General features: G+C 36.2%; 1 protein-coding gene across 1 annotated transcript; it reads right to left on the reverse strand.

Annotated features, from left to right (window-relative positions):
* Nucleotides 1-346: 346 nt before the first annotated feature.
* Nucleotides 347-27,785, reverse strand: LOC135696795 (tRNA methyltransferase 10 homolog A). Its single transcript, XM_065216311.2, has 10 exons — nucleotides 27,470-27,785; nucleotides 25,074-25,135; nucleotides 22,579-22,673; nucleotides 21,211-21,282; nucleotides 19,927-20,001; nucleotides 18,312-18,399; nucleotides 16,833-16,891; nucleotides 13,980-14,085; nucleotides 11,751-11,979; nucleotides 347-485 (listed from the first exon to the last, which is right to left on the reverse strand). Exons 1-9 carry the CDS (start codon nucleotides 27,685-27,687, stop codon nucleotides 11,768-11,770), a joined length of 987 nt encoding a protein of 328 aa, XP_065072383.2. The 5' UTR covers nucleotides 27,688-27,785; the 3' UTR covers nucleotides 347-485; nucleotides 11,751-11,767.
* Between the last annotated feature and the right edge of the window lie 40 nt (nucleotides 27,786-27,825).

Consider the following 27,825-nt stretch of genomic DNA (forward strand, 5'->3'; position numbering starts at 1 on the left):
TGGTTAAAGAGGTGAGAAACACAATTTTAGTTGAGCCCTGTCGACAATCCAAGGGACTCATTGTGCATAAGGTTTATGTATTATCTCAAGAAAATTAAAATGAGCACATATGGTGACATTTCCTGCAACTTTTCTGCTGTGAGCCAAAACTTAAGTTCTCCAAAGAGAGGATGTTCTTTGCCCCACTCCCATGTTACTTCTATTGAGATACAATGGGGATACAATGTGTCATTCATTCCTTCACCGCCCCCCCCCCCCTTTCCACGTTTACTTATCGACTGCACAAGAGCAGAGCAAAAGTAATTACCTCTGTACTTTTTTGATCACTGTCCATCTCTTCGCTATCGTCTCTGAAGCTGATCGACATTGCTTCATGTTGTGGGAAGGAGTATGAATCTTCGGAGAAAGATGTTGCCTTCATTAGTATAGCTGCCTTGAGAAGGTCTTTAGTCTTTTGATTAGCTTTGTCTTGATCAGCAGTCATTCTAGGGATAAGCAAAACACCGTTAGCAGGAAAATACACTGAGAGACTGAGGTACTCTTTGATAGTGATAACATCACATTGCAAGCAACTGTTAAGGCAACTAAAGATACACCCATCACAACGAATTGTCATACTGACTTTGAAACCTTGGATACTGCTGAGAAAAACAATAAGATATTTTTCTAAGCATTTGTTCCAATTTCAAATCACAGAGTAGCTTTCAATACCATCCATTTACGCTTTAATACATGAACTTAGAAAACACTATCCCCTATAATTTCTAAGAACAAGGAAATAGTTTGGTGTAATGCAGATCAAAGCTTGGGTGTCGTTCACTATCCTCCTACCTGTTACGACAAAGTTCCAAAATGAATATTTTACAGCTTAGCAAATTTCTAGATTTTGCTTATCTTGATACAATTACCGCAGTTGGGTTTCAAAGCGGAACAGGAACTTCGAGAAAAACGTTATCACAACGTTGGTCATATGTAGGATGTAAAATTGCTGACTCAGGCAAATGATAGGGAATTCCTGGAATTCTTAGACCTCTCAAAGAATGCCTTTCCTGTGATTCGCCACTTCCTCGAGATTACTTGATCACACAACATCTCAATGTACACTATTTTACTAGGGCTGGTTGGGATGGGCCCGTGCTCTTTACTTTTGTATTATCATCATAAAATTTTAAAACAAACTTGTGGCTCTAGCAAAGAACAATGAAATTCCTGTTCACTTTTATTTCGCCAACGAGAAATGAAACACGATCCCAGATTTACTGCGAACACCAGAGGAAGCACGATAACGCAGAAAAACCATACTTGTTGGGAGACAAATCTAAATTCCTATTATTGATGGCTAGTATTCTAACCATTTGTCTGAACCAATGAGAAAGTGCATGATATGAGCAATTGATTACCTACCCAATGTATTGGAACAATAAAAATCGAGGGGCAATTCACTCTTGCAAAAAGTCTACGAGATTTTCCCTAAAACAGAAAGATTTCTCGTGATTTCCAGATAAAACAATAGGATTTCCACCAAAGGTATACGAGATTTTTCGGAGTGATTTGCCCCTCGATCAAAATAATCTCTGCCGTTTTAATTAAAAAGTTCGTTTGACCTCGATCTAGCGATTTGGCACTTTCCTATTTTACAATTGTTTTTTAATACTTTTCACTCGATACTGTCAGTACACCCATTTTATATAAAACTTGGGTCAACATCGAGCACTCGATTTATAATGCTGCGGCGAATTCCAGCAGCTATTGTTTCTTAAATGTTTTTACGATATTGGGGCCTGGGAAGCTACGAAATTCGATCAAAGGGGGTCCTTCCTTTGTTTTGAAAAGGGCCAAGGATTGCTTGCTGTTCCACTGAAAACGTCTAAGTAGAAATTCGAGCCTGGAACACCCTGGAGAGGGGGGAATAGGAAAGCACCTCTCTTGCCCTTGGATAAGAAGGGTAAAGGACAAGGGGGCCAAATTTGTCTTCTCGTGTAAGTGCATTTGATGTTTGCCATCGTAAATAAAAAGGGAAATTTATAAATATGAAATTCTGACTGTGTGTGGTGCCTTTTTTAGCCAATTTTGCGGTTGACTAACAACAAAGTTACTCAAAATTTGTAAACAATTGTCCAGAAATAAGCCCATTTTCAAGATGCCTAAAGCAAATAGAAATAAAAATAGCTATGAAAGAATTAGTGGAAGCTTGGAATATCATTTCGAATTACCCTGTCCTAAATTTGCCTTTTGCCCCCGTTCCTTTCCATTGTTCCTGATTTCAACAGATATTCTGCTTTTAAAAACCATTTCTACATGTAACATTGGCAGGGCGGACATGAAGAATCCGGAGGGGTATAATGTTTTGCTAGATATCATTTTAGGAGAGCCTTTCCTGACCCTAAGCAACCTGTGATTCGTTGGGGCAGTCAAAAAAACTCCTCGACAATGACTGAAAATGAAGGCTTTAAAGGATTTGAATGGTACCTCGTTTACTCAAAAAAGACGGAAGGCCAATCGATAAATCAAATTCGAGTTATACTCTTTCTTAAAATCGTGTTCAATTTCTACAACACCATAAACACGTGCACTTTTTAACAGTTTATGTGTATAATTCTTTGTTATTTTCTTAAAATCGTGTTTAATTTTTACGGCACCAAAAACACGTGTACTTTTTAACAGTTAATGTGTATAATTCTTTGTTATTTATATTTCACATCTAGGTGGATTTTCTTTGCCGCTTTGTGAAGACAATTCTTAGTGACACCAGGTGTTTGACAAAAATAGCTCATTTAAACAAGCCGCACATAATTTCAGCTCATTAATTATTGAGCATCATAACCACACTTTGACAATTATCTCCTGAAATTTTGCTCTTCGTGTTCTAGTATCTTCTATTGCCGTAACGTTCACGTCCAAACGTGACGACATAAACAGCCCGCCCTTCCGAGCAGTGCGAACTTCCGTACTAGCCCAAATAATCCCATCTTTGCGAAAGGAACTCAACAAAATTAAAGAAAACTACCTATATTCATCTACGCAAACATGGACTCTCTGTTGTGAACTGAAAACTAATATGGCCAAAAAATTTCTTTACACAGACTTCTGACCCTGGTCAACGCGCCACGCAAATTCCACGAATTTTTCAAATGGTTGGAATTGGCGAAACCAGGAAGAACTAGCGGCACAAATTGTGATTTCAGTTTAGTTGATGCAGCCGAGCCATTTCCACATCCGAAATATCAAGTTCCTAGAATTATGTCATAACAAACAGATCCTAATTTTTATAAAAATTTGGAGTAAAATTTTGTGAATAATCTTACCATAAAAATTCAATATCTCTTCCAGGGCAGACAATGTCGCAGTAAATACAAAAATCCAGATATTCAAAACCAGATGAAAATATCAAGGCCAAGAGTCCTGTTCTCTTTTAAACCTCTCGCAAAATTGTAAACAGCGGACAACCAGTCGTTTATAAAATTCTTTTCTGCTTTATAAGGTGAAATGTTATGACGCAAGCATAAATACTCTGGTCCCTCTGATAACTCGTGGGCAGCGGACCCGTAAATCGACGTAATGTCCTATTTTGATCACCAGTTTATGTCACGTCTAATCCGTGCCTATTATGGAAATCCACTGGCAACACACTCCCGCAAATTCAATAGATCGTAGATCGCTGATAGCAACACACTACACAAAGAAGCGGTTCGCTGCCCTTAATGGTCATTCGGCTCCGGCCTCAGTGGCCCTGCTCAAAGACCTACGAGATCGTTTCTAGCTTGTGGCGCAGACTGAGCGGGGTCAGAAGGGGCAAAAATCCCTTTTAAAAATGCTACTTTGTAGGAAGATACCCGATCTTTGTAGGAAAACATGGTTGTCTATTAATTATCTTTGTGTTACATACTGGAAATAAAGATTTGAAGCCGAATTAATTTAAAGCATCAGTTTATCTAAATAAATCAGAAGATTTTTTATTTCAGTTCTGATGTTGTTATGCTATGTTAAAAAATTACGAAACGTTTAAAGTGCTTATTAAATGTTGTCGGTAAATCGAAATTTATCGCCCCTTATATGAAATTTCCAATCTACTCGAAATTGTTACAGTCGAATCCGCCTGAACTTAAATCTACTGGTTTTTTAAAAAAGAGTGTTTAAAAACGCAAAGAAACTAGTTAATATGAGGATTAATAGGCATATTAATTTAACTTTTGTGCTACTTAGATATTTCGTGCTTTTTCAATGTAATTGCAGGTCACAGCTACTCAAAATATCTTGGGGTCATTTTTGTTATTGTATATAATGAAAATATGACATATTAATAACTACTGTGTATAAGAAAAGAACATATCAAGCCAATATGTATTTCGCTTTGCTTCACTGTAAAACCACAGAGCCAAGCTTAACTTTCGTCAAAATTCTGGCCAAAAATAATCTAATGTAAATCGCTTTGAAAAAAGCAAACATGAAAGATTTTTCGTCTGACACGCCTCAGAGTATAAAACGTCAGAATCCGAAAGAACCCGAAAGAACATGATAGAAAATATATACCCATTTATGGATCGAAATGGGCCAATCAGAAAAACGCAAGCACATGACCGGCATAGTTGTTCAAAAAATGTTTGCCAAGAGTTTATTCCAATGTATTAGCAACAGACGGTAAAAGGCACGGCCCATCTGCGGCTCATCCGATTGGCGGCTATTGAACAATCACTCCGCGAGCTTGAAGCCGATAAACTTGCCAGGGCGGACAAGCCACCTTTGATGACGCATTTCAAGAACAATAGAACCAACCGGAGCATCTGGCTTTCGCCTGATTTTTAAAAATATTTCGTAATGTTTTGTCAACACAAACGCCCTATTGTTTATTAATCCTATTAGCTGCTCGTCGCATTGTTACGTATTGAAAAGTTATTCCTACGACGTCGGTAAGGCCTATTGAGGTATTTGTGAAAATAGGTATTTGTGAAAATATTAAAAGTTTTTGAGGAGTGTCGTGGAATCAATTAACCATTTCCGAACTTTTCCATTCCACGCATTCTCTTTTCTTCTTTTTAAAGCTTGAATCATCAAAATTTTCCCCTAATGGCGATCTTCCCTTAAAAGGTTCAGTTTCACAATCAACGCAACAAAAGTTCATTCAAGGGACAATGGATGGTTGAGGGCCGTTCTCAGTTGAGTGGAGGAAAGGTTCAATTTTTCTTCACTTTGCTTGTTTTCGACGGGAACATCACACCTTTGAAAATCTCGCACACCTTTGACAAAATCTTCTTAAATTCCTAAAAATTCAATTATAGTAAAAATCTCGTGCGCTGTTTAGAAAGAGTGATGAGCCCCTTGCCTATCTTTACTATGCTAAACTAAATGTTTTTAATGTCTTTTGTACAGTTCTGTTTGGAAATTGTCAGAACTCTGTCTGTATAAATTACCAACAAACCAAAACAGTGTCACAGCTATAAGACACAAAGGTCATTTCATTGTGTAACAAGATGATTGCTATATAATAAGAAAAGCTCATTCCAAAGGTTCATCAAACATTTTTTTTATAAGTTACAAGCCTTAAAATTACAATTCCAAAGAGAACCAAAGAGAACATTCTATTTAGTATTTGTTTTTATTTCTATTATAACTCTGGTATATTATTTTATGTAAATATGTATACTGCTATAAATGGGGTTTTATAATTATGGTTCTCTAAAGTATTATTAATTGTAATTGTTATTTTTTAGTTAGGGCCTCTTGTAAATCAACTTTGTTGAAGGGCAACTCTAGAAATGAAATATGAAAAAAATATGAACAAATGAAATATGAAATATGCTAAATATAGAAGAGTTTTGCATATTTGGGTCTGAATTTTATGTGACTTTAGCCAGAAGTGTGACTTGAAGCGGAGTGACATCGGTGGAGTCGATTGCAACAATTTCGACTTCGATGTAAAAGAGTTCTCGGGTCTACAAGTGGCTTTCGACAGAGTATTAAGAAGCTCGATTATTCAGGATGAATTCGTTTGGTCAAACATCATTCTATGTGGGCCATGAGCGTGGTGTGGATATTTTTGCTAGGGAGGGGCGGGGTAAAATGCCCTTTTGGATTTGTGAATTCCAGGGGAGTTTGACATTGGCAATAACAGATTTTTGAAAATCATAAGAAGTTCCCCCCCCCCCGCTACCCCCAGACACTACACCAGACGCTGCCCCAGTCGCATCGGCCCCAAAATGCAAGAGTGGGAAAGTTAAGAGGAGATAGGAGGAGAAGTGAATGGAGGTGTACTTCTTTCCTATCAATGTCCTTCAGCTTTACTTTTTCGCTCCTAACAGACAGTCATAAGCGTACTAACGACAAAAAATAGGGGTACTGCTTTTCGAAAATGTTTAATTGAAAATGTCTTGCTTCTTGTCTTAGCTCTGGGATTTATTCATGAGCTGCATTTTCGGACGTCTACAACGAAGGAACAACAACAAAAGAGCGAACTAGAGATCAGAAAGGTCGGAAACATATTGAGCGGCACAGGTAGAAGGGGTCATTATTTTGTAGACAAAAGGGATCTTTTTCAAGGATGCTAACATCGTAGAAAAGATGTTGGGGATATATGCCTCTGATAGACCCCGGTTCCGAAGTTCCTTCTAGATACACAGATTTTTCATAAGCGTTGCAAGGTATCATGAAATTATGATTGAATGCTCAGTATATTAAAATGTGGGATGACTGAATTAATGTTATGTCATGTCGAGAGATTAAATTGAATTCTGAACAATTCACGATACTTGATCTTCATCTTTCCTCTTGATAAATTCCCAAGACTTTTCCCTGAATTGTTGATGCATAGAGCACGGTTTGAGAAAAATTCCGAAGCAAATTAAACCCGGCCAATGCTCACACGGGTATCAGTTACCTGATACAGAATTAATTTATAAGGTTGTTATTAGCACTATTTCAGTTCAAACATAGACATCTTAAAATAGTTTTAATTGAAATTCCAGGCATATATCTAACATTGCAGAGCAGCTGTTGATAAACAAGTCACAAAAGTGGGTATATATTTTCTTGGCCAATGGGTCGAAATGAGGAATCAAATACCCATATCGAACAATGGCTTCAGTGTAGAAGAGGACTGGTGCCTTGCGACCTGTTTCCAGGTGCCTTGCGGCCTGTTTCCAGGTGCCTTGCGGCCTGTTTCCAGGTGCCTTGCGGCCTGTTTCCAGGTGCCTTGCGGCCTGTTTCCAGGTGCCTTGCGGCATGTTTCTAGGTGCCTTGCGGCCTGTTTCCAGGTGCCTTGCGGCCTGTTTCCACGGCTCGTGCAAAAAACATCCACTGCAGCGACCATGGCTTTCACGATCTGCGCAGTCCTTCCGAATTTCGAATGGAATTCTAATGAAAACTAACTAATCGATTTAGCTTATAGAAAAAATAGTAACATGCTCCATAATTGAAAAGTTTTAGGATGACACAAGAATGTCATGAAATGGGGTAGAATTTTCGCTAATCAAAATACGAAAACAAACCTATTACAAAACAGCCTCGTCTCTATTTCAAGTCGAGGTTAGGTTCCTTTGGGTTTCAGTTCTGGCATCAAGGGTAGGCCAAGTTTATTTAATGAAATTTTACAGTCGCGCCATTCAGGAATGCAATATCATGAAAAAATTCATTTTAGGCTATGCTTTTTTATATTATCGATAAACCTTTTTTGCAAAAGTTGTGCCATGTTCTTCTAAACTCGAGTGAATTTGAAAAATATTTCCTGCCAACTTTTTTTCACTCATTTTTCAGGAAAATATTTTTAAAACGTGGGGATAATTGCACCTTTTCGCCCCCTTGGCACCATATGTTGGCACAGCCGTTGGACGATTAAATGTTTCAAAAGATAGAAACTGAAAATTTACAAGACGCCAACCGACAAAATTTCCAAACCAAGTAGGATAGTTTAAGAAATTATGTCTTTTGAAGCTACAAAGAATTCCTATTATTGCAAACAAATTGATTAAATTTCGACCAACACTAAACTTTGATAAAATTTGTCATATTTAAATCCACTTTGCATTTGACCAGGAACGCATAGTTCCTCTTGTGTAAACGGAGTCATAAGAGTCTTGCACAAACATCGAAATTATAAGCAGCCTATAAAGGCACTTTTATACAAAAAGAACACTTCAAAAAACAAAAAGGGCCTTGTCGAATAACAAAATAACGTAACTTTGACTTGTTGTGCATTTTGATGGCGCATTTTTGAAATACTTCCCATAAGGGTGTGATGCAAAGGCTGAGAGGGTAATTGTCAAAATTAACAGCCAATCGGTAACAAGATTGTCGATATTCGGGCAAGGCTTTGGAACAAAATGGGAAAGTAGCCCAGAACTTTGTCATACGTTGACTTCTGGCCCCTTTTCTTTGGTCGAGACCGGATTTTCCTCTGCGAATTTTTCTTTCTTTTTTATGTAAGTGGGCCAGCTACAAACAAAACACTGTTAACAATTTCTTCTTAAAATTTAATGAAAAAAGTGCAAGACCCAAGACTCACGTATAACTTTCTTCCAACGATCCAAAATGTCTCACGTACAACTTTTCATGGCTGCAGACTGAATACTATGCCAAATTTTTTCCTCAATTTCAACACACATGTGACTCCATACAATCTTTTGTCTCCAAAGCTGGATTCCACAAAAAGTGACGCAAAATCCTTCCTAGTATTCCTCGTTTGTCTTTTGAATTCGTCTAGTCAAAGCATTTTATTGTGAAAAGATTACGGAAACTGCTAAGGTACATTGTCTTTCCTCAAAACTTATTGCAAGAGAGCGGGTAGTAATGTGACGAAAATATGACGAAAATTAATCATATGAGGAGAATCTCTATCGATGGAACTCTAGGTTATCTCCAATGCCTGTCAAAAGTACTTGGAATACCCAGCAATTTACGCTGCATTTGACATCTTTCATTCCTTTCGTGAAGAAGCCTAACCCGTTTGATAGTAAACCAACATTGTTCTGTAGGGGAGAGGGGGATGATTGATTTTGACCTTGGAAATCGACGTCAGTGTTCCAAGACATTTGGAAGGTATGTTAGCCCCTTTAATAACTACTTGGAATTTGCTAGAATAAATTCACAAAACCGAAAGCAGGACAACTTTTGCAGCGCCATAGAAGGAAAAACTCGTGTTTCGAAATGAACAATTATGGCAAACTTCGAAGAGTATAGGGAGGCATCAGATGCTGCAGAACTTGGCTTTCTATTCTATCACACCCTCGTCGGATTCTGCGTGGAAATAATGTCATCTTTTAGCGCTAAAAGCTCACAAAAGCTATTTTTGTTTGCAGTAAAAGGCGTTGTTGATTGTTTTAAGAAGAAGCATCACTTTGGCGTATTTGAGTGGGATGGGACAATTGCGATCAATTTATTGTGATATAGATCCTACTGCCATTCATCGTTAAGAATGCATTAGCGTCATCATTACAAGCAACTCAGCAGATTACGTCACTACAAGAAGCTACGTTGTATGCCGGATGCATTCATGACGGTTTCAAGAAAGCAGATGTCGGATTCAAGTAGAAACAATAACCCGGGTTCAACTTGAATCTGGAATCTTTCAAGGTGATCTTGTATTTGTTCAATAAGGCCGGGCTCATTCTTCATACTTGATTGAATATTGAAGCCGGGAGCCGAGAGATTTTCTAACAATACCGGGTTGCCTTCCTAACTGAAACTAGCATAATCACCCAGGGCGGAAATTAGCCCAATAAAACAGTGAAAACAAGAGGAACTGAAAGTAAATCGTAACGAACAAATGGTCACTAAGCTCTAAGAAGAACCACGAACAATAATTGGGTGAAAAATAGTATTATTTTAACGAAAAAATTGCGTGAACTTTGCATATCTTTAATATGTAATATATCTTAAATTTTTAAATCTTTAATATGCAATCAAAAGTTGCTGGATAACTTATCAGCCAGCAATGCGCAGTTTCGAGATAAAGAATAAAATTCATTGTCTGCTAGGATATTCAGAATAAGATACAAGTAATCAGTTGCTGGTAGCTTCATGAGAATAGCAAACCCTGAGTGACAAAGAACCAAAACAAGACGAAACAATTTTTTCCCAAGAATGACGTCACTATCATTATGGTTCCCATACCTCAAACATTGCGACGGCCTGCACCGAAACACTGATCATAACTAGCAAATCTACAAACCTCATACCATTCTCTTGGTGACTCTCTTTGGCAAAATCTCTGTTTTGACGGGATTTTCAGAACGAAGTGGGTATTTGTTCAGAAAAAACGTGCACCTAGTGGTACCTTTGTTGTTTCCGGAAAGCTAGGTATTTCCTATGCATTTAATTTACCACTTGAGTAATTAAGGTACAAATACAGATTGACCAACACTAGCTAATTACATTAGCAGGTAGACTCTTTGCTTATTAAATAAAAAATCTTTTCAAAGATTTCCAGGTTTCTACTTCAGCACCAGTTCTTTTTATATACAATACGTAACCGATTGGTCTTGACAAAAAGCCTTGTAACAATTTGCCCATGCCAAACCGGATAGAATGGAATTGCACTTTTTTTCAAGATTCAAATGGGTAAATGACAAGGAACACAAAAAATTGGAAAGGGGCGTCTTCTGGAAAATATTAAAGGAAATCTCGTCATCTCATTTGTGCAACTGACTGCATTATTTACAAACTACACAATGGCCAATACCATTGTCCTCGGGGTGGGGGGGTGTTGGGGGGGGTGGGTGCTGGGGAGCGTCATGAGCCGAAAAATTATGAAAACCAATTGTTTCAAATAAATAATTCCTTTTTACTGATAATGTTCTCAAATAACGGTGCCACCCAATAAATCTATTCTTTTTGCGGTACTGAATTATATTCAAGTTTTAAATCCTTGGACACTAAAAAGAGGAAATAAGATATTGTAAATCAACATCTCTTTTATGGCAGAGAATATCCCTTGCAGATGTTGTTAAAGAAACAATACCTGGATTGTAACTATCCACTTTGTTATGCAAAGTTTTGGGAAAATTAACCAAAGCCAGCCTCAACCTCCATTCACGGGACCTTATATGAAAAATGTATTGAAATAGGAAGAAAAGAGCCCGTAACCTAGCTACAAATGCAATTTGATATCATCAAGGTTTTTGATAAATCTGGGGTTAGCCCCCGGAGCGCAATCGTTCTCATACAACCACTGCCCTTAGAGTTTCAAGAACTTCCGGGGAACGTAGCTATTTTTTCAAGGGCTCGATTTTATTTTCTGGAAATAACATATATCTCTGATAACCAATTGGGAAGTGCTGATTAAGCAAAAAAAAGGTCGGCAATCTCAAGGCCTTTTTGCAGAGATTGTTGCTCGTGAGCTGTCAGAGTATCTCTCCTCATATTCTCAATACCCCTACCTCAAATCTTGTTTTGCACGAAAAACGTTACGCAACAGTTTTTCTATATATCTGCATACCAAAATCGTACACACTGCCTACTCATAATTAAACTTCTAGCAACATTGATGGCTTGGCTCGGATACTGTCATTGGCCAACAATATAACAGATTGATATTCCACTATTCCCTTGCAATTAATGTGGCCAGGCAAGTAGGAATTAAGAAAAAGCCTTCGATGTCTTTTCGTTTAAAAAGGATACAAACATGAACGATAAAACATATTATATCCTCGTTTGACACATGTTATCTAATCAATCATCTAGAATAATACCTACACTATTTTACATTATCAACACGACTGTGCACAAAAGAACCATTGTGAAAATATAGATTTTATATCTACCATGAAACTTTACTGCCTCATGTATCTTCCTGTTTCGTCTCGTCTTGTTTTGCATTGTGAGGAGAATCCAAGCAATTCACTTCAACTGATTTTTCACTTCCACATTCGTCTTCTGAAGCATTACTCAGCGAATTCTGATATGACGTCAGTCCTTTTCGTTTTGGTATCACGTGATAAAAAGCCTCCTTCCAATTGGAATGCTCCGCAAAATGAAGAAGAATTTCGAAGACTTGAAAGTAACGAAAAATAAGTAAATATATTAAGAATTATCACATTAACATGAATAATATTAATGATCATAATTGTAACAACCACGCTTTCAGATAAATGGGTTTAAAACTGTGCAAGTAAATGAAAGAAAAGTACTTTTTATTTCAAACAATTTCTATTTCGATTTACACTGTGAAACGTAACACCGGTTATGTTTCTGGAGGGCGCGAGGATCTTGAAACGAGGCTAGCGAATGACATCATTGGTTAGGGCAACGGTTAGGGAACTACATGGATAGTAAAACACCGCAAAGAAGATCCTAATTTTTCCAAGCTCGTGCTCTTAGAACTTGGTTTTAAGGTGAATAAAAGAGTTTTAGGGTCAGAGGCTCTGACATTAGGCTCTACTTTAAAATGTGTAATTTGCTGATAAAACTGGTTGGTAATGCCTGCCAATAGAGAATTTTAGACATCTCGGAGAGAATTTGTGATTTCCTCTAAGCTGTAATGCGAAAAGTAGACAAAAAAATAGAACAATCTTGTATATATATAATTAATTTGAAATTGCCCAAATTGTAAAGATCGAGATTTGATATGATTATCTTTTCTTAATCCTATTTAAATCTTCTTCTGGCTGACTAATTTTTATCAATTTTATCAAATTTTCTTTTATCAAGATTTACTAATTTCATTTTTGTCAACAACAAAAATTCGGGAAACAAATTGAACTAGTATTTACCCGTTTAAAATTGGTGAAACCAGTTTCATACACAAGAAAAATTTCAGATTACAAGTTTCATTAATCCGTTATGAGAAGACAAAAGATATAACGAGCTTTCAAATAAAAACCTAGGGATTCGTCACACATTCTTCAAAGAAAGACTGTAGGTTTTGAATCTTTTATTGCAAGAATTTGTTTTAAAGCAAAGCCAGCTATAAATTCATGACAAGATACATTTATAGTTGAATACTTTCTTAAATATAACTGTGTACAGCCCAATGCTAAGTTGGTCCAGGGAACCATATATGACAAAAAGCTCGGATGGTTTGAGCAAATCGAAAGGGAGGAGCATTGTGCAATATGAAAGGAAACAGCAGTAAGCCAAGGCCACACAAAGACAATAATAATGAATCGATAACCTAGCCTTTTCTTTAGTATGGCTCCACCACTTAGAAGTTAAAGGTGCAATCCCTGGTAAAAGTTTCTCCAACCATATGCATATGCATAATTTCACTTCCGCTCCTCTTCTATCTACAATCATTTCAAGGTAGAGGTGAAAAGCTTTCTAATTTCAATGTCACCGCCGCAGATATATGTTTATATGACCTGTCTATAGGTATACTACTAGATATAAGGTAAATATTTCATCTTTACGTTTTGAACCATACTTAAATTGTCTGAGGAGAATTGGACATGTGGGTAAAATGCTTAGATACCCTGTTGAAGTTTGCAGGTTCAAGCTCAGACTGGGTCGATTATTCAGATTCTCAGTCCCTGTCCACCCATTTATAGAATGCACATGCTACCTAGGGGTGCAGTGCGGGTTTAACTTTCTTTCATGGGGGGGGGGGAGGGGGCTAAAAGCCTAGGCCTACGATAAAGGAAAAAAATTTCCAAAATTGTGAAACAAAATGAATGCTCTATAGAGGTGAAGCAACCTGCCCCTCTACCATTGCGCAACTGACCCTTCCTCATTGTTCGTTTGGCCTAGGATAATCGCCTTTTCTTATTGACACACCTCCTACTCTAGGATCGTATACACATATTCAATATATCAATTGAAGTTTGACAAACTGATATCAATTTCGTGGAATATTGATTGCAAGTTCATTAGGGCAAAGGGTTGGGATCTTTGATAGTTCAAATTGAATGACGTGTCTTTCGGCACCAGACTCTTTCAGTCTTTGAAAATGTCATATGTAATCTTTGAAAATGACTGCATAAAGAAACAAGTATGACACGATTTATACACCAAGACGAGATGAATATGACAAAAAAGAATAAATCATGAAAACATACCATGATTGACTGGTAAAACTTTTCGTCCCTCTAGTTTGATGTATTCATCGATTGGAAGCCTGGCATGGCCTATACCAGCCTTTTCAGCGAGTCCAAAGCACATCCCCTGAAGACAGAAAATAGAAGGCTGTTAATTTCAGCAGCAACTGTGCCCAAAGGGTCGGGCAACGGTGAAACAACCAGATAAGGGTGTTTTATAAACAGCATTTGGCTTTGATGATAATTAAATGTAATTTTATCAGTCTTAATTTGAGTTTAGCCTTACAATCTATTCACTGATGTCTATGACGTTCTTTTTTGGTGAAGCATTTCAAGCCCTTCAAATTTATTACAACACTTCCCTATTTTTGAATGTAAACCTCAACAAACCTCAACGCGATTTTCCTTTTCTTGGAAAGATGTTTTTTCAGACATAACCGACAAAAGTATCTCATTGACAGTAAATGGTAGGATTATTGTGGCACTAAGTTAGTCCAAGGTTAGTCAAGGTAAGTAAGTCAGTCGTCCAAGGTTAGCTAAAAAAATATTATCGTGTTTGTTTATGATTTGGAAGGAGTCCTTGTTTGAACTTTCGAACAAACAGAACAATGCGTGAACTCTCGTTTTTGTGTTGTATTGTTTTAGTGTTGTCTTTATAGAGCATTTCGTTAGTTGTTTCAATAAATTGAAGAAGAACAAGACGAAGGAGACATTTAACAAGAATTTATGGGAAGATCACAACTTCTATACAAGGAAGAAAACTCTCGGGTGTGACCTTATATGTGCTTATTTCTCTACGTCCTTCATCTAGTATAAATTACATTCTTCTTTGATAACTTCGTGTTCATTCAACTGCATTCTACATTTGCCTGAGAGAATTTTCTTAACATTGAATTTAAAAACAGTCCTCTGAACGTCTCTAAATCTAAAGATTTTAAAAATAATTTTTTATATGTATCATATATTCTATCTTTTATAAAAACAGGATGGGAATCATGTAGGACAAACTTTCTAACAGTCCTGATTAAAAGCAGCAAATTTGCTCATCAGTTGCGGACATTTGGGGGGGGGGGGGCGAGGGGGCGACCGCCTCCCCAATACTCTAGAGGACAATGGTCTCTTGTTCTAAAACAATGGGAAATGCGACGTCATCATCCTATTAAAACAATAGGCTTGCCCCCCCCCCCAATATTTGACCGAGTGTCCGCCCCTGTGGCTCATGGCATTGAATAAAGATAGCATGTGATGTTCGAGCATTTCAAAGTAAATAAGCGTGACTGTAACAGCAGATATTTCTAGGAAAAGTGCTGACTGTGAGGGTAAAACATTTGTGGGTGTACTTTAGCAACTGTAATTAGTGGCCTGTGATATGGTGTGGAGTCGACCGCATAAAAAAACCATATAAAGTACATGTAACTAAGGAAAAACTTCGCTTCAATTTTTAAACTTAAATTTTCCTCTAAGAAGAACGTTGTCAATTTGATTTTATTTCATACCCTGAAGAGTCTCCGACGAAAAAATTTCTGTTTCAAATTTTTTTCAAAGGTTATTTCTTATTTTGTAATGTTTCCATTTGTGAAAAAATGTAACTGCTTTGAGTACATAACTGTAGGAGAGACACTATCTCATTTGCATAATATAAGACCAGAGCATAATTTGATTTGCACGGAGTGGTTGGAGACAAGGAACTAGCCCATCATTGACCTGAGAAAAACTTCCGCAATAAATGTATTGGCTTATGGTTGTCTCATTCAAATCATTCTTTCTGGAAACGGAAATATTCTGTGTGCATACTGAAGTGTGACCAGATAACTCTAATCTGTTATTAAATGGGATCAACAAACTATCAAATTAGAGAGGGAGGGATCATTGAACGGGTTTAAATTGGCTTATGGTTTCTTTTTTGAAGATTTTGATGTAGGTAAATCCTACTTTATGGCAAGGTAATCAATTGAAAGCGGAAAAGGGGGCCAGGGAGCAATGACCACTAATGCTTTTAATTGAATTTAATTTAATTGATTAATTATCTCAAAAAGCAATATTCTGTGATTGTTTCTTGAATATTTCAAGCGCTTGGGAATTTTTTACTTCGTTAGGGATCGAATTCCAAACTGACTGACTGAAGGAGGGAATTCTACAAAGAGACGGAACACTATACCTGTTAACACAAAATTTGTCTGGTTTTATGTACCTTACTATAGTGAATTTTATATTTTCAAATTTATGATAATATGGAACAAACTGCAAAAGTATTTACCGTAAATCCTCCAACTGGCCCGTGCAGGGTTTTTTGTTGAGACCTTTCGGACAGGGGCAACAAGTGCGGGTTGGGTGCTTATTAAAAAAAATTCTTTCAGGGTGGGGGGCTAATTCGAGGTGGGGGCTTTTACGAATGGAGTCAATTTATCCTTGTATCCAAAAAACTGAACAAACCCTAACTTAGGGACTACGTACAGTGGCAAGTAACGAATAGTAAGATAGTTAACTGGTTAAACAAAGATGAAAGTATTTTAGGCTGCGTGTACCAGTCATGAAAAGCTAACTGGGTAGCAGGGGCGGACACTTGGTCAAATATGGGGGGGGGCAAGCCTATTGTTTTAATAAGATGACATCACATTTCCCATAGAACAAAAGACCATTGTTCTCCAAAGTATTGGGGGCGACCGCCCCCTTCGCCCCCCCTCCCCAGGTGTCCGCCATTGCTGGGTGGTTTGCTGATCGCTGTGATGGTACGTTGTTACTCTTTGGTCAGCAAAAGATTGGGGAGGTTATAGAATATAATTTAGTATTTGATTCGAGCATTTATGGTATAGGAAAGGCAAAAGCAGGTTGATTAGGATTTCTGTTATTGAACACAAAAGCAAAAACACACACCTTGTGAGCATTGTGATCCACGATGCCACCAATGACGTACACTTTAGTATCGCTTAGCTCTGAATAGAAATCAAAGATTTAAAAAATAATGACAAAATATATGCACTTCATATAATGCAAAATGTTTGCTTGAACTCAGAATATTGGCTGTGTATAATCAAGGAAGTTACTTACTTAGGAAAGAAATAGTACATCATATATAGTGTAAACACACATCATAATCCTTTTCGAAGTATCTAACTTTAAAAAATGTAGGAGTGAAGAATGCAATATCTATTAATAGATAGGCAATAATATTGAAAGTCCAAATCGTTTCTAGCCTAACATTTCGTGTCAATCATATCACCAGATGCAGTTTAATTTCTATGCAAATTGGGTGAAATTCATATCTATTCTATTTGCGTTGGTATCTGTTTAATCTCTTGAAAAAAAAATTGCTTAAATTTTTAAAGCTTAGGCATTTAATAACCATTAGGGCTGCATATAATTTTTTTCGCAAAATACACACTTTTTATAAGAATAAAGTTTGATCGATATTTAGGTGCGAAGTTAAAATTATCAACATAAACTTAAAAATTAATCAAGAAAAACGGCCAAGCTGAAATTTTATCGAATTTAATTTTCTGATATTTTATTTTGTTAAAACGTGTTACTTAATGAAATGTTTTCATCCTAAAGAAAGACAAAAACAATAATATTTAAACTTTCTTCAAAAGAAAGATAAAAAAAAGTCTTTAAATTAAAGAATACACGATGCCGCTCAGTGAAATCATATGTTTGCATATATACATGTATTTTTAATAATTGTGCTAATTAAAATATCAACCTATTTGCACTATACTTTTGTCAAACAAACAGGTTTGGAAACCACTGATAAAGTTATCAAATATCTTTCTTTGAAACTTATTTACTACCATATACAAGCACATTTCCCTGAATTACAGGACGCTTGTAATAAATCTTGGCACTCATCTAATGTTACCAATCAATTAAGGTAGTAAATTTGTTTTGTTTTGAACTGCATTACATTTCGAGTTATATCTCAAGAAAACATGCTGACCTCTAGGCTTGAATTGTTTAGAAACCACTGATAAAGTTATCAAATGTCTTTCTTTAAAAAGTTATCAAACTTATTTACTACCATACACAAGCACATTTCTCTGAATTACAAGAGACAGGATGCTTGTCATAAATCTTGGCATTCATCTAATTTTGGCAATCAATTAAGGGAGTAAATATGTTTTCTATTGAACTGCATTCCATTTCGAGTTATATCTCAAGAAAACATGCAACTTCTAGGCTTGAATTGTTTATTGTGTGATCTGACTGTTATAAAAAGTTGCAACAATTCAACTTGCCACCTTGGGAGATTGGACACATATGATCAAAGTTTAAAGGCTGCAAAGTTGCAAACTAAATTCATCTCATATGAAATGTGAACCAAAGAAAAATTGTGACATTTGTAAAAAATCAAATCACCTTGTAAAATATTTGAGGAATCTGATGTGAGATAAACCAGTTCGTCATTGGAAAACTTCTCTAAATGATTCTCTTCCACGATATGTACCTGAAATAATAAATTAAAAATTGCTACACATAACAGCGAGGGGTGTATCACTTCAAAAATCCTCGTACACCCTGCCAAAAATCCACTAAAATCCACTAAATCCTTTCAGAAATCCAGAGATGCACAAAGAATAAAATTCCGAAAATCCAGTCAAACTCAGAAATGTCCAAGAAATGGAATTTGAAGGGAAATTTAACCAATAGAAAACCAGAAGAATTTTTCACCAATAGAAAAATTTACCGACGAAGACACAGATGGAGAAGAACTTAAATGCTATTTCACTTTCTGATAGATGATTTTACTGACAAACTAAGGATTTTGTAAACAAACTTTAGATTCACTGACGAATTCATGAAGTATTGGGGGGGGGGGTGTTAACCCTCTTATATCCCCGCTAGCTACGCCCCTGTGAGCAACGCAATATTGGAAAGTCTGGAGACCAGTGCCTCTTTAGGAGAGACGATAATCCCTCCAAGTGGTTGTTAGGAAGAATACTTTAATTTTCTTGCTTAAAGGGCAATAAAAGGACAAGAGCTATCATGGAAATAGAGCCAAACCATAGCTGAACATTTTCAAGCATGATAAGATGACAAAATGATATATGCTCTAAGAACTTGAACACAACTCAATCGTGCCATTGTATAAAACGATGACCCGATCCAAACTCTTTTGTAGAATAGCTAAAAGGTCCATTAAGTAAATATGATTTAATGAAAATGCCAAAACTTTATATCGTTCGAATGAAGATATAATGTACTTTCAAATGGTATGCGTCAAATGAGTTCAAATGTCATCATTTTTTGAAGAGTCCCGAAAAAGGTGAGCTAAGTGTTTTTGACCCCCTGTCCACCCGGCATTATTGTTATGCTTTTGATATAGTTGTTTCGTGAATTTATGTTTTTAAGTCTAAAGGACAGGTCTTTTCACAGAACTGTATGAATCAATAAAATATACCAACTAGCATTTGGCGATAATCAGAATTGTCAAGCAAAGAGGTATAATGAAGCTAGAGCCTTTTCTTTAAGATTTTGAAGGAAGAAGAAGTCAAGGCAAAAAATATTCAAAACCCGAGGAATTTGCTAAAAATCTGGAAAATCTGCAAATCCGAACCCAAAATAGATGGATCTTTAAATCCGAAAAAATCTCGCACGCCTATTCATGGAGTGATATACAGTGGCTTGATGATCTCAATAAGCGGAGTTGGAGTCGGAGTTGCAACTTGGGCCGTCCTGTTCTATATACCAGGTCGTTTACAGCTTTGCATCGACAGCATCGAGCACTTAATGGCAGGCCGATAAATAGTAGTTTTCGTGGAATAGGTATATGAAACTAAACAGCTGCCTAATGATCGCATTAAGCATGAAACTTAGAGCAGCAACTTAGAACGTTGCTGTTCTATATACAAAAGCGTGTACAGCACTGTCAATACGGCAGCGAGCACTATATGACAACCAGTAAAACATTAACTAATGTGTCTTTGACGGCCATTAAGTAAACACATACAATAGTAGATAGTGTTGCACTTACGTCCCAAGCTTTATATCCGGTTGAAAATGTACCAAAAAGTTCTTTGTTACTGTCATCGAAATTTGTTAGATACAACTAGAGAAAATGAAAAAAACATTGAAAAAAATTAAATTTAGGATGTACTTTTTAAGAAAGGTAAATAAAACGGAAATGTTCAAAGTCGAAAATTCTTTTACTGTTATTGATATGCAGCAAAATGTCCAAAGTGTTTCCAGGAACAGAAAGAGGTGGTCAATGAACCAGCATACAGACGACCATAGCACTCTCTAAAGGTATGGCTGGCTCCATACAAACAACAGCTGCATGGCTAATAGATAGATTTCTGGTCTTTGCCACTTTATAAGTACTTTGTCGTACAATATTCGTAGACTAAAATATTTTCTGATAAAAAGCATCTATAAATCGATACTTTTTAAGAAAAGAAACAATATTGAAACTATGAAATAAAATATTATCATACCAACATAGCACGCCAGCTTTCTCTTATTAGCATATCACATTTTCAGATTTCTAGATATGCTATATAAATACACATTGTCCACAAGTTACGAACGATGCATTTACTGTAAAACTTAAATGTACATGCTACCTACTGTGTAACAAACCCCAAACAGATGTTTGAAGAGGACCTCAGATAATTCTATATTTTACCAATTAATTCTAAACTTGCTGTCTACCTTTTAACTTTCTTGGTAGTTCAAAAAACTAAAAATGGCTTTGAAAAAAGCAAATATTTTGAAACATACTTAAGCATTTAGACGAAAACTCTTCAGAGTATAAAAAGTCAAACATAGATGAAAAACTCTAAGCAAGTAAATATTTATACCACGTGCAGTCACATGCTTGCGCTTTGGATTGGCCTATTTTGTTCCACAACTGGGTTATTTATGTTCTCTAGCCTACAGATTTCGATCCACATAGCTTAAGTATGTTTCAAATAATCTTTGTTTTTTCCAAAGCCATTTCTTCCTTTTTCGTGCGTCTTCTTTGAACTACACAAAAGTCGTAATATGAGTACGATAGCAGATATCTCTATCTTAGAATATAAAAAAAATATCTCTATCAAAACAGTGTGTCGAAACTGATAAATTAAACAATGTGTCGCTATTATTTTTCTCTGTTTTGTTTCATTCTGTTTACTATTTTTTTGTTTTACCTGGTTGAAAAGATACATTTTTATTTTTATTTAATGTCTTTGGTCTTTTCATCACTAGTCTCATCATAAGCTAAAAAAGAAGATAGCAGTATTCAGTATAGCAGTATATAAAAAAACCGTATTCTCACCTGCAGAGGATGGGCGGCAGTTCGGTTTACAGAGTAGCTTCGAAGCACTTGCTTAACAACTTTCCTTCTATCCTGTCAAAACAATAAAATGAAAAAAAAATCGAAATTGCGTAAAGAAAATTCCTATTTTCAAATTATTTTGCTGTACCTCATGCTCCTGAGCAACGGAGTCTATACTATATACTCTATATACTGTATAGGAACTGTACAGTGGCTATATAGGAAACAGTACAGAAATGTGCCAAAACTTCAGCCAGTCATAGTGACGTAATTACTAGGTGAAACCCCAAAACCAATACCACCAATCGATTTGTCTCGACGAGATCTCGACGACATTTCCTGCAATAATATCTGAGGTACCTCATGTATTACAGAAGTTACTGGCCTAAACGTTTCTGAAAAACCGGCCATTACAAATATGCCAATTCCGGGACAACTGTGACAGGTACTCTCCGCACCATCAAAGAACACTAATTTACCTATCTTTTCCACATATTACCCACACTAACAAGGTCTCTCCAAATTATATACTTTGATGTTATAAGCAATCAGTCTTTACAATACTTCCGCTTGTTACCGCTTCCTTTCCCTTCCTTTCCCTTCCTTTCCCTCTCAAGAAATTCAGCACTAATTTTGCCAACTGGTGATAAATGACAGTGAAATTGGCAAAAAAAAATACATTGTAATACCCCCAGAAAAGGAAATCAACAGAAAAAATCAATATGCCCCATTTCAAGGAGTGCAAAACAAATTTTCAAAAATTCTAAAAAAGAGGAGATGTTTCGAACAAAAAGAATGAGAAAAGACGAAGGTGAAAATTATGCTATATTATCTGCGTACACTCGTTTTTTTATAAGAAACTAAGGTCGATGTTGAGTACTCCAGTTTCTTAATGCTCTGGAAATTTCTATACTCATTGTTTCTTAAGAGTTTCTTGATTATGATGTCATGAATGATGTTATGAAATGTTCGTGACCTTTTTATCACGTCAAGAGATTCGCTTCCGTCCGATGCTGTATTTAGATGTGGGAAGTATATTTTTATCCCTTGTGTCTTAAATTATAGGCCAACATGACAATCTTGTTCTTGGATTCTACAAAATTTCGTTGTTCTCAGTTTTATCACGATTTAATAGTTTCTTAATTTTTTTGCTTCGAGTACTGAAGTTTCTTAATTTTTTCTGACTTAATCTTATCCAGTACCCGTTTTTATAGCCAGTTTCTTTTAAAAAATGAGTGTAAAGACTATCTCTAATAATTCTATAACAATTACAAAAACTTGAGCTTATTTTACACAGCTGCATTGACTTGAAAAAACTAATGAAAGTAAACATGGTTTGCTTGCATTATTATTTAACAGAAAACCAACCTTTTCACTCATCAACTGGTTGAAACTTAAATCTAAAGCAACTCTGACAGAACTTGCATCAGGATGGTCCATATTAATTTTTCTTTTCTTTGGAACTGTCAACAAGGAGAAAACATAGAAGATGCTAAAATGGTTCACCAAGTAAATATTTATACAAAACAAATAGTAATAATAAAAATAATGAATAATTTACCAAAGCTCTCTTATTGTACCTAACTAAACCGTTTGAATCGTCAATTTAATTCCTCGAGTCAAAAAGCTTTTGTTGAGTAAAAATTTGAGTTTACCACAACATAATGCTTGAATGTTCAGAGATGATTCTGCCGGAACAGCCCTTTCAGTGTGGTGGTGCAATGGGACAAATTTCTTTGAAAAATTTTTTTATACTCATAAAAGAAGCAAAAATTGTGTAAAAAACAATTCTAGAACTAAATTCTGAAAAATAGGCACTTAGACTGACTTTTCACATTGAAGTGCAGCTCTCATTCATATAGGCTAATATGATGGCCATTACAGACAAAAAAATCTTTATGGAACCCAGCTCTGTTTCAATATTCAGCGACAGGGGCGGATCAAGAGCAAATTTGAAGAAGTGGCAGTTGGTAGGGGCACTGAAAAATTTTCATGCATACATATAAATTTTATGTACGCTGTATACAACAATTTCAGATCCGTTTTCGGAATAGACAACATAACTTTGAGGTAATCCTTGAAGCAAATTAACCTATTGGTCCCAAAACCATTTTCAGCTGATTCTCATTCTTCAAAAGGGGCGCACAATTTCCAAAAAAGGGGCGCCAGACTTGCTTCAACTCGTTAAGGGAGGGGCAACTGCTCCTAGTTGCCCCCCCCTCAAATCCGCCACTGTTCAGCAAAAGCCTCTTCTAAGTAGTGCTTTGTGCTAAATGTCTAATATCTCTCACAAAAATGAAAATCATTTGAGTTGAAAAAGCTTGGCCAAAATAGTATCAGTCTTTTCCGTGATATATAATCAGTCCTTTTCGTGAATAAATGTTCGCAAGGGCGACAAATTGCCCGCGTGGATCAGCTTACGAACGCGATCGCCCGTCCAACATTATTTGTTAAACAAAGTCCTTCAGGACCTGAGGGGGAAAAAGGGTTTCATCTAACCACGAGTACCTAACCTTTGATTTTCTAAATGCGCCATTACCGCCAGTTAGTAGCCAAAGTACTTGATGTAATGATTTATAATGTCAACAATGAGGAAATCATGCTTTGTTTTCATTAACAACTTAACCCTTCATTCAGGAATACCGTAACTTTTAGGGACAGGCAAAAATACGTTAAGTTTGACCAGCTAAGTAAAAACATAAAATAAAACTTGAAAACAATCAAAACTACCATCTAGAAGTTCGACTTTTTAAAGTTCTTCTTCAGTGTATGAATCACATAGGTTCCAACTCGGTTGAACAATTCTCTCTTCAATTCAATTCCCTAATTCTCTCTGGTTGCATTACTATGTTTTCAGATTCTTACTTGTCTCTTACTTGGAGACTCCTTTATTACAGTCTTGTGCTTTTTCCTTTAAAAAAATACCAACAGCTCTTTTTAATATAGAATTTCTTTTCATTACTGTCCAGTTATCATTGTCACTTATTATCATTATTTGTTGTTCCCGCTAATGAGTAACCGACGTTCGATGTGGGGGTGATCAAGGTTTGCGGAAAAATGGACTTTGATGAAAATTTGTCGCAGATTACGGAAACCTGGGAATTTCTGGACGAAACGATGGAATTCTACACATTTGCTGGACGCGCATTGTTTCGATAATGTTGCACGGAATACGGAATTTTTATAATGTTTTAAGGATTTGTTGAAATCTTCATTTGGTGTCTTTTAAAAACATCTTTGAATAAAGGCCCTATCAACAATTCTAAGGCGTAGAATTTTGGCTAAAAATGACCGGAACGGCGGATTTCTACCCCACTTTGAAAACACTCGCGTTCTAAAAAACGTTCAGCTAAAAGGTCTCGAGAGAAATCCTTGACGATGCTGCAAGAAGACGTGAATTGAATGTTTGACAATAACAATAGTGACATTTGTTGTTTACTTTTCCACAAGTGCTCTACCTTTCTCTTGCAGGCAATACATGTTCTTGCGAGGGCGGTCAATAGGCCGCGTCAATAATTTGGCGAGGGCGAGGGCGATGGCCATCGCCCACATGATATGAAAAGGTCTGTATAATTAAAAAAGCATTAGTTGAAAGCTTTGGGACAATTTCTGCACATTTTGGCCTGTGGCTAAAAGACCTCCAAGGAGAAATTAACAACAGCTAAAAATATTAATGATCATCTTTCATGTAGACCTTTTTCTGATGCCCATCCAAGCCCTCCTTTGGCATAAAAATATATCTGGTTTTAGCTTCTAAGGTTTCAAAAGTGCAGAAAAATGAAGTACTGAAGGAAAGGGAACTGGCATTACGAAAATGGCTCTATGTTATAAATTGTTGAGATAAATGTCTTGAAATCACAAACCAGTGAGACCAGCATCTTTCATGGCTTCCCTTTTGGCTCGCTTCTTTTCCTTCTCCTTTTTCCTAAAATGTCAACATGACAACAGAGTATAAATAAACATTTTGACTGTATATCTGTTTTTTTATTATTCAAAATAAAACCAATTATAATGCAAAAACATGGGATTTTGTTTTTTAAGATATACTTTACTTTATGGAATGATTTACTGTTAGAAGTAAAAAGTACAAAGGACGTAGATTGCTCAAATTATCAATGCTTGAAACACACTTTCTCAGTTATTAATTTATAATTTTTTGTGAATTTACATGTAAGTGATGACTTGTGATGCATGAGAAACTGGAAATGTACTCTTAATTGACAAATATAGCATTATCTTGACACCTTTCAATGAAATCTTGGGTTTAGTTACAAATAAAAAACACAAGACAGTCACACACTTGCAACTGCTAAGTGCACTAAACGATTTTTATACACAACATCATAAGTGCTGGAAGTAAGAGAACAAAGACAAAGCCAATCAAATAGCAGTTTGGGCAAATCCCCTAAGTTACCCCCAATAACGTAGATAGGAAAATTCATTGCAGGGGCAAGACATTCAGATTTTCCAATAGAAATCTAATAAGCATTTTTATTCATTCCTATGTTTAAACATAACATAATGACATCAGTTCTGAAATAAAACAAGAGGTTAGTCTTTTCATTTATTCAAGTCAAGTGTCATAAATCATACGAATTGAAGATTTTTCTGTTTGTCTCCTCAACAAAGGTATTTCTAAGTACATATCATACCTTTTCGAAAAAGATTACCAATTTATTTCAGGGCAAATGAAGAAGTCATTATATTCAGCTTTAAAACCTTTTCTGTAAAAATGTAACTGTGTTATTTTTCCCACAATATCAGAGATTTTCCGAAGAATAGCAGTTTAGCTTTACAGGAGGATTTCTCACCCCCTCTGACCCCCTCCATCCAGAGGTGGAAAAAGTATCGGAACCTGGGAACGTAGTTCCCAGAAATTTTTCTGGATGGAAATATTAGCAGAAAGTTTCACAGAAAAGTTTTGAAGTGTTAAAGTAAATGTAAAAATCTGGTGACAAGAGTTAAGTCAAATCAGCATTTAATGTTATTTCAACTTGCCTGTAAGCATCTAAATATGAGCTGCCAATGGACTGTTGGGTATAGCCTCTTTCCATTGGAAAGAAATTCTTTGTGCACATTCACCATCTCACAAAAATCTCAACCACTCACCATCAAAATTTTTTTTGGCAGCTGAGCTTTTTAGACAAACCATTGTTTAGACTGAGATTAATATAGGGACTGGAATCTACTTTCACGGAAATTATTTCTTGTACTATGGTGTGAGCAGCATTGATCATAAGTTAATATGCTTGGTTAAAGTAATTTGGTGCATATTAGGACTCCATTTCAACCATATATTTCTTCACACTTGTCAAAGAATAGGCTGTGTTAAGCTTTCTCCGTAAAATGCACCATACAATTCAAATGATTTTGCCCCTGATTCTTCTGAAACTATGTTTAGAAATTATTGCCTTCTGATTTTGGTTTTTCCATCCCGATGATTGACTAAATGCATAAATTTCTGGCTAAAGTTGATTTCCATCTTATGTGCATTTATGCATCAAGTAAAGCCATATCTAATATGTTGAGTTAGGCCTACTCAGAGTCAGTTTCATATAAACGTCTTGAATTTCTTCAGCTAAATACAGTATTGTAGGCACAAACAGAAAGTTTGTTTGTCTACCCCTTGAAATCTTGCAGAAAGTTTTTAGCCAGATACTTAGGTTCCCAGAAAGAAAAAAGTTTTTTCCACCTCTGCCTCCATCTATGCCAATGGTTATCCCTTTGCATAAAGGTATGGACATTTTGACCAACTGATCTACACCTCAAGTGGAGGTGGGCAAATTTCCCAAAAATTTTGCCCAATAAATTCATCAAGCTTGTTTTAGGTGGACCTTTGACCATTGCCATGTTCTGCAATCTGCATACTGGCAGGCATGCCAGATTTCTAGTCTGATATCATTACTTTTCAACTTTATCAAATTTACAAAATAACTGACTTTCAATTTTTCAAGAAAATGGCTCAAGAAAGAACATTTTTTATGGAAATGCATTCACAAACACATTTGACTTCAATTTCAACAATAGAGAAATAAACTCACCAAACAGACAAAAAACTTGTCGAACAAACAAAGCGAAATTTGACTTGCTAAAAATATGGCAATAAATGGCTGTCTGGCGGGGGAGGGGGTTGCCAGAAAAATTCCCAAGAGAAAGGTCCCTTCAACAGGGACCGTCCCATACTTCACATTCTCTCACCCTCATCAACATCTCCGGCTCCTGCATAAGCACGATTACGCCCGTTAGTAATGAAAGATACCTTTTAAGACTTTTATTTTCTTCCCATTTTTGAAGCTTTCGTAATTTCTTTAATTTGCTTTTTGATAATTTCGTTGTAGATTCGTCGCCGTCGGTCGTCTGTTGGCTTTTTCCAAATTCACCAATTTTTGTTTGATTTTCTGCTTCAGGTTTGTTTAAATTAGAATAATTGCCTAAAGAAGTTTTTGTGTCAACTTTTTCTTCTAATATTTCACTCATTGCTGCGACCCTTGATTCATTTCTTTTTATTTTTCCTCTGTGCGACCTCGAGGTCCTTAGGCCGCTTTACCTCCTACCTCCCTTTCGAGACGCCGAGCCTCGGAATGAAAGACAAAAAGTTCAAAAGTTCAAATTTTG

The sequence above is a fragment of the Rhopilema esculentum genome, chromosome 18, assembly GCF_057945365.1.
Source record: "Rhopilema esculentum isolate cy_ngs chromosome 18, ASM5794536v1, whole genome shotgun sequence".
NCBI lineage: Eukaryota > Metazoa > Cnidaria > Scyphozoa > Rhizostomeae > Rhizostomatidae > Rhopilema > Rhopilema esculentum.

Bases quoted from the DNA above. Each gene is read 5' to 3' on its own strand.
- LOC135696795 (XM_065216311.2), bottom strand. From the start codon at position 27,687: ATGAGTGAAATATTAGAAGAAAAAGTTGACACAAAAACTTCTTTAGGC. The intron at 22,674-25,073 runs GTTTGTGATTTC...CCTTGTTGACAG, and splicing joins GAAAGATGCTGGTCTCACTG to TTCCAAAGAAAAGAAAAATT. The intron at 16,892-18,311 runs GTGATTTGATTT...ATTTCTATTCAG, and splicing joins TTCCTCAAATATTTTACAAG to AGCTAAGCGATACTAAAGTG.